This window comes from Megascapheus bottae, chromosome X (assembly GCF_031878675.1).
Source record: "Megascapheus bottae isolate mThoBot1 chromosome X, mThoBot2.hap1, whole genome shotgun sequence".
Classification (NCBI taxonomy): Eukaryota; Metazoa; Chordata; class Mammalia; order Rodentia; family Geomyidae; genus Megascapheus; species Megascapheus bottae.
The window spans coordinates 2399126-2411926 of NC_143547.1; the positions used below are offsets into that span (position 1 = coordinate 2399126).

The following is a 12801-nucleotide window of genomic DNA, read 5'->3' on the forward strand; positions in this document are numbered from 1 at the left end:
AGATGCCTAGAGAGACTGCAGTGTCTCATCACCACAGGCTATCAATCATGCCAGGTTCCTGAGAAGGGGATAAGCAGAAGGCAATGTACACTAGTTAGAAAAAGCAAGCTAATAATATCAGTCAAAAGACAGTAACAAAAACAAAAGACAGTAACAAGCGAGGCACAGTGGCTCACATTTGTAATCCTAGCTACTCAGGAGGCTGAGATCTGAGGATGGCTGTTCAAAGCCAGCCTGAGACTAAAGACCCTAAGACTCTTATCTCCAATTAACCACTAGAAAACAGGAAGTAGGGCTGTGACCCAAGGGTAGGACAGTAAGTAGCCTTCAGCTGAAGAGCTCAGGGACAGCACCCAGGCCCAGAGTTCAAGCTTCATGACCCACAAGAAAAAAGACAGTAAGAAATAAGTGTATCAAGGTTAAGCATGGGATTTCTTTATGATCCAATAATTCCACCTCTTAGGTGTACCCTCCCACCAAATTTGGAAACATGTTAAAACAAAAACACACAAATAAATATAGTAGCACTGTTGAGAATAGCCTGACGTCATAACACCCAGATGTCCACAGATACATGCATAGCTAACCAAAGTGTAGTCTGTTGCTGTACTGGAGCAATTAATGTTCAGATTTTAAGAAGGAAATCTTGACACATGCTATAACATGGATGAATCTTGAAAATGTGCTAGGTGAAATAAGCTAATCACAGAATCAGGGATATTATATGATGGGATTTATATGAATTATGCAGAATAGGAATATATGGAGAGAAAACATAATCATGGTTCCTAGTGGAAAGGGAGGAATGGGGTGTTCGTGTTGAAAGAATACACAGTTTTTATTTGGGATGTTCAAAATGTTTTGGAAATAAGTGATTGTGATATTTACACAACATTGGGCATATAAGTAATATTATTCAAATATATACTTCAAAATGGTTTAAGATAGCAAGTTCTAGGTTTGGAGTATATATTAGCACAACTTAAAAATAGGAGAGTTAACTAGTAAGGATCTCCAGAACTCCACTCCTTCATACTCCTCCCCACTGGCTACTCACAGACCACCAGAGAGATGTTGCTGACCACCTGACATCAACTGGCTTGTAGTGAGTCAAAAGGGTTTTGCCGCAATGTTTCAGTGAACCTTGGAGAGTCATTGCATTCCCAAGATTTAGTTCCCGTACTAGAGCAGTAAAGTGAACCACAGTAACCCTCTTTATGGTCCAGATCCATTAGAGAAAGGAGCTAAGTTTGAAAATGGTCACAGTAGTGATTCCTTTGGAGTAGTGAACAACAGTTCAGAAGTGATGAACTATATGGCCCAGAGGCCAAACCTAGCCTACCATCTATACTTATAAATAAAGTTTTATTGGTACACAGGTGCAGCCTGTGACTGCCTTTGTGTTGTGGTGAGGAAATTGAGCATCTGTAGCATCACACCTGCAGAGCTAAAAGGGTTGACTTTCAGAATGAGCAGTTTGATGAGTCCTGGATTAGATGATCACAGTTGTGATCTTAAATGAGTATAATAGTTGACTTTTCTGAAAGAATGAAAGGAAAAATTCCTCCCCATGCTCAGGTAGAATGTCCCAAGGTCAGTATATCTCCCATTCACAGTAGCCCCAAAAGCCTTTGGGCATCAGCCCCCAAAACCTTCCTTCTGGACCCTATATGAGTTCAAAGCTCTCTGTTCTCCCTAGAGAAACAGGAATGGGAGGTTTGCCCATCATGCGTGTTAAATAAGTCATCCTCAGTCTTTCTCATTTTTCAGTCTTTAAGGCAGTAGAACTTACTGTTTTCTCTTTTCATTCAGGTAATTGACATTTCGATGATCCTGGCCGAGGCCATCCGAAGGACACACAATGGGGAGTCTGTGTCTTATCTGTTCAGCCATGTCCCACTGTAAATGCAAAATTTGAAGTGTGAGCAGGTCTATTTGGACTGCTCACAAATCTGTCTACATTTTTTTTAGCATTAGGACTCTGCAAGGATAGCATATCACTGGCAAAAGCATCAGATCTTTGTATACCCTGAGTGTCATTGTTTGTTTCCCTTTTGAAAGCTCAAGACGGGTTCTTTCTAGTTTTTTGAGGGGTAAAGGTGTGGGTTATTTTGATCTTTACATGAATTGTCTTAAATGAGAAACATATTTTATCACTTCAACTTACTTAGATAAATGATTTTCTCCTTTTTCTCTTAGTACTTTTAGGCAACAACTCCCAAGTCTAAAATTCCATTATGGATATTTCTAGTTTATATATTTTGAGGTTTCCAGAGGTAACTTCAAATTAAAGCCTTCATGTAAATATACAACGATAATAATGCCTGTAAAATTTGGGTGAAGTCTCATATATCCCTTTAATTCAGAGTGAACTTTAGAAAAGGTATAAAACTACCAATCTTAATTTCTTTTTCTTCTTTAAAAATAGTAGCTGAGTTTCAAATAGGACATCTTGGTTATTGTGCTTAACATGTGGTTTTTTTTTAGCAGACAATAGATATGTTAACGACAGTATAGTCCTGTATCATTTTTATTTCAATTTTTAAGATGAGTCATGGCTATCACTTATTTGATACATCATATCCTAAAAACAAAATTATGTTCCATAGCTACTGTGATTTAGAAACCATTTTGAGATGGGGCACTGGTGGCTCATGCCTGTCATCTTAGCTACTGAGGAGGCTGACAGGAAAGATTGTGTTTGAAGCCAGCCTGGATAGACAAATCTGAGAGACTCTTTTTTATCTATCATTAATCAGTATAAGTCAAAAGTACAACTGCGACTCAAATGGTAGAGGACCAACCTTGAGTCAAAAAGCCAAGCTAGAGTAAAATACCCTGAGTTCAATCTCCAGTCCCGGTACCCAAATAAGAATAGAAATCATTTCAAGAGCATCGTTTGTAAGTTCATTATCACATAAATTTTCTTCTCTGTCTACACTAGAGAATCAGTTAGGATGGACCTCATCTCCTCGAATCTTGTTACTCAACATATGTTAAGCTATCACTTTCACTTTACACTTTTCTCAGTCATTTCATGTGGATTTCCACCAACATTAAGACCCCAACAAATCCCCTCATTTACTAAGCTGTTCACTGTTTTGTTATAAATAAAAAGATACAGTTTTAAGAGTGCCATCAAGTGCATATTCAAACATTATTTTGTGAGCTTTGAGTCAAAAAAAAATATTTCCTCTTATAAACAAAAGAAGCAAAATCTCTGGCAACCGACTGTCTCAGCTAAGGCTGTTAGTTGAGAAATGAGGCTAAGGAAGGACTAAAACAAGTATAAGAAGTAAACATTAGTTGCTCCTTTAGGAGAATGTTCAAGAGAAGTGGCTCAAAAGTGATTGTGAAGGGGGATTGATTCTGAGGATTGCATTCTCCGTAAGATGGTCCTTCATAGCATCCTCTTAAGTAGCAAAAGTCAAGCATTGACTCAGAATTTTCCTATACTCATGTTGAGAAACAACCCAATTGAAGTCTTCAAACCCACTCCAAAGAAGAGGTTTTGCCTGCATAGGGAGAATCTAGCAATGATTAAAAAGCAATCTCTCCTCTTCATTGAAACTTAATACCTGTGAAGAATAATTTTCCTGATCAAAATGCTTCTGGTAGAAAATTCAAATCTAGGCTAGGCAAAGTGGCCAGAAATCCCAGCTCCTCAGTAGGTGGAGATCAGTAGGACCATAGTTTGAGACTAGCCTAGGCAAAAGTTAAGCAAGAATCAATCTCAACAAAATAAGTTTGGCATAGTAATACATTCCTGTTAAGCATCTGTGCAGGAGGCATAAATAGAAGGATTGTAGTCTAGGCAGGCCTGGACAAAATCTGGAGTCCCTTCCTTCAGGAACAAAACCAAAAGGGCTAGGGGTATGGTTCAAGTGAAGAATGCCTGTCCAGTAAGCATGAGGTCCTGAGTTCATTATCTCTGAGTGACCAAAACATAATAATCATAATCAAATCCAGGAAGTCATTGAAATATTTGAACAACCTTCTTTAGAGTATCAAACTCATGACAGCACAACTTAATTGGGGTTTCAAAGTATTTTAAGTTGATACAGCAATTAGGATTAAGCTACATTGGACTGTGGAGAAGAATGGTGCTGTCATCTGGTAAAGTCAGCTCTGTAATGGATGGAGATGTATAAGGAGCCTATTTTGATGCTGTAAAACTGGTACTTTTGTTAAATGTGTAACATCTGTATTTTTTGAACATCTATGTTTGTACAAAATAAGGACAAACAATTGTAAATACCTGTATGGAGACAACTTCACAGATAAGTGTGGAAGTTTAAATATGTTGACATAACTAAAGCCAGTTGACTTAAGGGCAGTTGTGTTAGGTATTAAAGTTTGATTTTACAATAATGGCATTCAGATAAAAAACCTGATATAAAAATCTCCATGCCATTCTCTGACCTGGGCACTGATATTTTCTTTCATTATTTGGCTCCCATGTTTTTATTTTCAAAAATGTCTGAATCCATTTACAAACTCATTTGACTGGACTTGCCCTCATATGGTAGAAACGCAGACTGGATTTGATAGTTCCAGTTCAACTAAAGTTATGAAGATTACTTCCTTATGAGTAGCTTAAACCTAAAATTTTCATGTTTCTTATTACTCAAGGTTGGACACATAAATAAAACCACAAAATATTTCAGATCTGCTGAATAAGTGTAAACCTGACATATGTCTAGTCAAAAACGGAAGCAGAGAAATACGAATATACCAAAGTTGTTTAGCCTCCAGCTCCAATCATATATGCCAACTTATAGAAGTTCCCATAATAATTTCCTTTGTTAGCTACATTGTCAACTAGATTTTGGAAGACATTATTTGCAGTGCTTGCATTGGATTTAGAATATAGAGTTTTAAGAGCCTCTAATATACTAAACTATTTCAATAAAATCTTACTAACAGTTTTCACAGCTTGTGTCACTAATTTGGAATAATGTTTTAATGGAGTTAGTATGTATTGGTACAGTACCTGATAATGTTTACTGCTTTACAATTAAAGTCTAGATACAAAATTAAAGGAAACTAAGGGAAGACAGTCTTTCTTGGTCTTGAACACTTTTGTGAAAGACTTAATAACATCTCTTTTCTTTTTTAATATATTTTATTGTAATTAATAGAAGGGTTACATTATATTTGCCAGATAGAAGGTGCATTACTTCACAAGCATTGATACCCATTCTTGTGATTTTGTAATGTCTCTTTTCTTTAAGGCATAACGACTGTGCCCCATAAGGCATCCATCTTGACCATTCCAGATGTTGCCTTTAAAATTAAAGGTTGAACAGTATGTTCATGCATCAAAGTGATTTGCAATAGCCATCTCTGGGAAGAGCTCAATTTTTATTTTTATTCATTTTTGGTGCCAGTAATGGAACTTAAACTCAGGGCTTTCTGTTCTCATTTGGATTTTTGGTTCAAGTCTCGTGCTCTCCCCCTTGAGCCACTACCTGGGTCTTTTTGCTGATTCATTGGAGATAGAGTCTCACAGACGTCCAGTGACTAGCTGGTCGTTTGGAGCTGCCTACCCCACATGTGGAATTACAATAAAAAATGTCTCCACATATGGCCAACATTCCTTATGGACAAAAACACTGTCTGACAAGATAGCATATTTTAACCAGAACCTTTTTCTCAATCCCCTTTCCTGATAATTCAACTTAGACATACAGACTAAATTGAAGCTGGTCCCTATATCAATCACAAGTAGAAAGCATTTTCGAACACAGAATGTAAAGCAATAGCAATCATCTGTCACTTTTTAAAAGTTGAGTCACAAAGACCAGTGTTTTTTTGTGCCTTGAAATTTATAAGGAGAATAATCATACTATCTTTTTTCATATGTTTTTATTGTAATTAATAGAAGGGTTACATTATATTCACCAGATAGAAGGTGCATTACTTCACAAACATTGATACCCTTTCTCATGTCTTGGTCCCCATTTCCCTCCCCCCACCCCCGCCCCTCATCTTGTTTTCCTCCCTTCCCTATCTGACTTCAAATAACCAAATACGCATATATACAATATATCAGATAACATGGTAAAATACTGTAACAATATGAGAAAACCAAGGGACAGCAAAAGAGATGAGAGATAACAGTACATTAAGGACAATAATCACTTGTTATTTGGCTTTTGTTTCTATATCCTGGAGGGATAATATCTTTTTCATACAAAGTCACATGCACCCATCCCTGTAGATAAGATTTTGATAAATTAATTATTCACTCAGTTTTCTTTTTTTCATATATTTTTATTGTAATTAATAGAAGGTTACATGATATTTGCCAGATAGATGGTGCATTAATTCCCATACATTGATACCCTTTCACATGTCTTGGTCCCCATTACCCTCCCCTCCCCCCCCACCCCTCATCTTGTTTTCCCCCGTTCCCTATCCAATTTCAAATAACCAAATACAAATATATCCGATATATCAGATAACAAAGTGAGATACTGTAACAATATGAGATAGCCAAGGGACAGCAAAAGAGATGAGAGATAACATAGTACATTAAGAATAATCATTCATTATATGGCTTATGTTTCTATATCCTAGAGATCCTTTCATTTAGCGTCCTACTATATGGCCTTTTGTATCAAGGTTTTTCTCTATTGCAAATCTCTGCTAGGAGAGCCCACGGTTTCTACTGATTATGACAAATGAGGGAAACCATTGAGCCTACGTTCTTTGAGTCTGGCTTACTTCACTTACTATGATTTTTTCTAAGTCTTTCCATTTCCTAACAAATGGGGAGACGTCGTTCTCTCTGACAGCAGCATAGAATTCCATTGTGTACAAATACCACATCTTGTTGATCCACTCATCAACTGAGGGACATCTAGGTGATTTTTTAAAGTTCTAAACCAGGAACTTGATATCCAGAGTATCAGTGGATCCTGCCTGTAATCCTAGCTCCTCAGAAGACTGTGGTCCAGAGGATTATGATTTGAACACAGCCTAGGCATAGAAATTCATGAGAAGTCACTTCCAAAATAGCAAGCAAAAAGCTAGGCTGGAGATGTGGTTCAAGTTGCAGAGCACTAGCCAGAAAGAAAATTGATTCACTAACAGTAACCTTCAAAGAGATGACTAAAATTGAGTCTGACATTAAGAGCACTATAGAAAGCAGACTTTGTGATGTACTGTGCAAGTTGTACAATAACATGACTTTTAGTTATATTTCATACTTTTGTGAGAGTCCAGAATAAAGATAACTTGCCATAACGAAGATCACTTAGATATTACATATTGAGTTGGTACAAATTTGTGCCCAACTCACATATTTATTACCTCTCCTATGAAAGTTGATAACATTGAAATGTTGGAGTCAGAACATTAATGGCTGAACAATTCCCACCTCATTTTACACATGAGGAAATTAAGACACAAAGAAAAATGAGTGGGTTAGAAAGGACAGTGCACTATTCTGCTAAAAAACAAATGAGGGTTTGAGAATGGGAGTGTGTGTGTGTGTGTGTGTGTGTGTGTGTGTGTGTGTGTGTGTGTGCATGCGCACTTATGCTCATACTGGGGCTTAAACTCAGCCTCAAATTCTGATCCTCAAATCTCCACCTCCTGATTAGCTAGGATTTCAGATGAGCCACCAGCACCCAGACATAGAATGGGTCTTCTTGATTCTTCACATGGAAAGCTGCTCTAAGCTAGGTAACCTGGCCTCTGATGATTCTGATCACCAGCTCCTACCATAGAAGGCACTTACACCTCAGAACAAGCCTGAAAAGAATCAAATAATGGTCCCCATTTCCATCCTAACCTGGAATCCTTACTTCTGCTGGTTTAGTTGTCCCTTTCCTTTTCTAAATAAATAAATGAAAGAATGGAGAGATGAATGAATAAATCACTTTTTTCTTTTTTTATTGTAGGGATAATGTATAGAGGCATTACAGTTACATTTGTCAGGTAGTAGGCTCATTACTTCTCACACGTTGATAGGCCTTCTCATGTTTTTGTCCCCATTTTCCTCCCCCACCCCTTCCCAATCATCTTTTTCCCCCTTCCCTTTCCTATTTCAAATAAACACACGTATATACAATATACCATGTAACAAAGTCAGATACTGTAACAATATAAGAATAGCCATAAGGGCAAAAATAGAGAAGAGAAATAACATAGTACATTAAGGACATCACTCACAGAAGATAAAGCTCCTGTTTCCATATCCCAGAGTTACTTTCATTTAGTCTCATCCTATATGACCTTATGTACCTAGGTTTTGAGCTATTGTAACCCTCTGCTAGGAGAGTCCTAGATGTTTACTAATTATTACAAATGAGGGAAACCATTGAGCCTATGTTCCTTTGGGTCCGGCTTACTTCACTCAATATGAATTTTTCCAAGTCTTTCCATTTCCTTATAAATGGGGCGATGTCATTCTTTCTAATGGCAGCATAGAATTCCATTGTGCATAAATACCACATCTTCTTCATCCAATCATCTACTGAAGGGCATCTGGGTTGGTCCCATATCTTTGCTATGGTAAATAGTGCTGCAATGAGCATCATTGTGCTAGTGGCTTTAGTATTTCCTTGTTTCTGGACGATTGGGTAAATGCCAAGGAGTGGAATTTCTGGGTCATAGGGGAGCTCTATGTTTAGTCTATTGAGGAATCGTCATACTGCTTTCCATAGTGGTTGAATGAGTTTACACTCTCACCAAAAGTGTAGTAGCAATCCCTCCTGGCCACAACCTTGCCAGAATGAAAAAAAATTTTTATTGCACTCTCCATGCCTGGTCCTTTTTCAGACATTTATGTAAGAATCCAAAACAGCAATAGGCAAATAGAGATTTCTATTGTTTCTTTTTGCCAATACTGATGTTTGAACTCAGAACCTCACTGGGAACAACTTGATAAACTGGCCAATAGAGCACCAGACAATTCTCAGAATCAGGAACAAATGGCATGGTTGTTGTAGGACAGTTCAGCAAACTATGACAGTAATATGAATAGTTGCATTGAAAATGAACAAGTCCTTTAACCATAAAGTCAAGAATTTTATCTAGTCAAATTGCTGAGTCCCTGGCTATTTGATGATATACAGAAGGAACCTGGGTAGAGGAATGAAGACAAGTTATAATCCAGTTTTGTTTGCTATTTGATCTATGGTACCTTGAGTACCATCTTCCATGTGGGCAGATTAGGCTTAACACTAGCTGTTTCACAGGTGTTTTCTTTATCAATTTTATGAGTGATGGTACCTTTAACTCCATGGAATCATAGAGAGGATGTAGGAAACTGAGGCACATTAATATTTTCAAAATGTTTATGTAAACATCCCATGAGTCATGAATTGGTCAGCTTCAAGTTAAAAGGTTTTCAGGAACTCTGGTAAGTGAACAAAAGTTCAAAAAAATTTCGTAGGACACATACAGAAACAAAGCAAAGAAAGTACTGATTGGTAATGATTATACGTTGCCTTATTTGGTTGCTTTATTAGAAAGCCCTTAATAATAACACTATAAATTCTTTGACAGCTTGTGATTTCTAGAGTCAAAGTTTTGGTATATTTGTTGTTGGTGGTGGTGGTGGTGGTGGTGGTGGTGGTGGTCATGGGGCTTGAACTCTGGACCTGGGCATCGTCCCTGAGCTCTTCAGCTCAAGGCTACCACCCTACCCCTTGTGCCACAGCGCCACTTCCTCTTTTCTAGTGGTTAATTGGAGATAAGAGTCTCAAGGACTTTCGTGCCCGGGCTGGCTTTGAACTGTGATCCTCAGATCTCAGCATCCAGAGTAGCTAGGATTATAGGTGCGAGCTACTGAGCCTGGCAATCTGGTATTCTTTAATAGAGTCATTTATGAGAAACAGTTCAGGTTGAGTTTCACCTTTGCTTGCAAATCAAGCAAGGTTGAAGTCACCTTTGAAGCCCAGGTGGCTTTGTTTACTGATGGATGTTTCAGGCCTATCTCCATTTTAGCTTACTTCATCAGTAGCTACAAATCAGAGTTAACCGTTTTTATTACCTAGCCATGTCTCTTGAGTCCCCAGCAAGTTCTCTTCCTCACCACTGATGACTCACTGCTCTATGGAGACCAGATGATGAGAGCCATTGTCTGAAATCTTCCTGGGGAAAACCACTTCTGAGCTCCCAAGTAAGAGATCATTCCCTTAAAACCTTAATTCTCTTTACCAAGTGACCTACTCTATTATTTGCATCAAGAGACTTTCAGCAAAGGATCTTCCCTTTTGGATTTATTTGGTGGACTCTAGATGTGTTTGGGACTGGCCTTCAACATAAAAGAAGGTGTTTTGTTATATTGATTTGCATATCCTGTCAAAGACATCACCAGAACACTTTCATTTCTTGGTAAAACGAAACTTACCAAAGAACTAAGCAGTAGCTTCGGAGTTCAGTTTAAAAAGGGAATGAGAAACAAAAAGACAAGATTAATTTTAACACGGGGGCTTTACAAGGCTAAAAATACATCATTTACAAAGGAATCTGTAGGCTGTGTTCTTTTTTCATGCATCACTTGAGCAGGCTCAAGGTATCTGCAGAGTTCTCATAAAGAACATTATATTTTAAATGTCTATGGTTGTATATAACTGAAGGTCTTAGAATTTGAACTTGATTTAAAACATTATGATACTTGTGTTTAATGTCTCAATTTCATCCAGAGGTCTCTGACCACAGAAACAACAAGAACTTGCATACAGAAATGTTCAACATCTTTGGCCATAAAAGAAATGAAAATCTAAAGAATATTGAGATTTCACCTCACTACAGTTAGAATGGTCATTATCAAGAAATCTAATAATAACAGATGCCGGTGGGGATATGGCTAAAAGGGAACGCTACTACACTGTTTGTCTAACCACTCTGGAAAGCAGTAAGGAAAAAAAAAACTAAACATAGAGCCTCCCTATGACCCAGCAATTCCATTCCTGGGCATTTACCCAAATGGCCACAAATAAGGCCATTAGTAAAGTTACAAAGACAACCATGTTCATTGCATCATTATTTACCATAGCTACAATATGGAACCAACCCAGATGCCCCACAGTAGTTGAATGGATGAAGAAAATGTGGTATATATACAAAATAGAGTTCTTTGCTTCCATCAGAAAGAATGGCATTGCCCCATTCATAAGAAAATGGAAAGACCTGGAAAAATTATATTAAGTGAAGCAAGCCAGGCCCAGAGAAATTAATGTAGGTTGCATAGTTTCCCGCATTTGCAATAACTAGATGTCTATGATATTCTTAGCAAGATATCATAATTGCACAATCACTAGGCAACATAACCATATATAATGAAATGCATCAAATTGAACTCCACGAATTAGAAACAAGAGGTTTTTACGTTCTGTATGCAGTTATTTCTATTTCTTTTTTTGTTTTAGTTTTCTATACCCTTTGTCTTGTTTATAACTTTGTCTAATCCATGGAAGGAAAAAAGAATCACAGAAACAGCAGGACAAAGGATAAACTAATGCAACAATGATACTCAGTAGACACCATGTTGGAAATGAACTTTAGAATTTGAGGGGAGAAGGGGAGAGGGAAGGGAAAAGTGGGAGAAAATGAAGGGGTAACAATGTTCAAAAAGAAATGTACTCATTACCTTACTTATGTAACTATAACCACCTTGTTAATGAACTTTACAATCAATTTTTGAAAGAGATTTGAGGTCTTTCTTATCCTTCCACATGCTGGGATGGAGCATTAGGTGGTTTCGAGCAACAAATTAGCAAATTTATTTAGTTTGTCATCAGTAAGGAGAAGAGTCTCCAGCTTTGAGAAAGTGTGTATCATCATCATACCTCAGCCCCTGAGTTTGTTTCTTTTTTTATTTGAGGCAGTCTTCCTTTATAGCTTAGGCTGGCCTCAATCTCATGATCCTCCTGTCTCAGCCTCTCAAGAACTAGATGACACCATGCCCAGCTTCATGCCAAGTGTCTACCGAAGCACACTGATGTCTATATCTCAGTTGATCAGTAGAAATAGTAAGCCAGTGATCAATGTTGAAATCTGAAGGTTAAAATAGGGCATCATAGCTAGGTGCACTGGTATAATCCTGTAATCTCAGCACTTGAGGACTAGATCAGAATATGATGAGTTCAAGTGAAGCCTGAACTACATAGTGAGACCTTGTCCCAAGAAGCCAAGCATCTATCTATCCCCACCTATTTATGTATGTTTAATATATTGATATAGCTATAAATACAGGTATAAGTACCATGTGGTACTAACCAACAGTGGGAAGATAAACTATTAGACACTCAAACTAGAATTTCAGTAAATCTTTTTAATAGAAACATGTCTCAAATTGCTAAATTTGGCAACAGTATGTTAAACCTTACCTACGCACCAAGAATTGTTCCCTGTCCTCCTTCTTTCCATTTATAAGGAAAGCAGGAATGGAATGGAACCTAGGAAACATAAAAGTGCAGTAGCCCAGCCAGAGCAAGGCTTAGTCTCAGAAAGCAAACCTGAAAAAGAAATCTATCATCTTTGTCCAGTGATTGCTCTGAAGCCAGTTTACATGCACGAGATGGGGGCAACCACACAGGATCCATTGCTTAGACTGGGAATTTCAAAGGAAATCTAATACACTGCTCTGAAGAACTTCAAAAGTCAAGGGTTAGCTATTGCAGTTAGTGTTTATAATAGCAACGATCAGACACAGCCCAGATATTCAGAAGAGAAAAAAAATAAAAGGAAAATTATATTGAAGAATATAGCCAGGCACTGTGGCTCACACCTGTAATCCTAGCTACTCAGGAGGCTGAGGGTGAAAGCCAGCCCACACACAAA

General features: G+C 37.7%; 1 protein-coding gene across 2 annotated transcripts in view; it reads left to right on the forward strand.

Annotated features, from left to right (window-relative positions):
- The window catches only part of Prps2 (phosphoribosyl pyrophosphate synthetase 2), a 29242-nt gene extending 26779 nt beyond the window's left edge, over positions 1-2463 (forward strand). For both annotated transcript variants that reach the window (XM_090326882.1, XM_090326883.1), the window contains exon 7: positions 1813-2463. In XM_090326882.1, coding sequence (XP_090183008.1) covers positions 1813-1905 — 93 coding nt within the window. In that variant the 3' untranslated portion in view covers positions 1906-2463. The remainder of the gene's footprint in view (positions 1-1812) is intronic.
- Positions 2464-12801: the final 10338 nt, after the last annotated feature.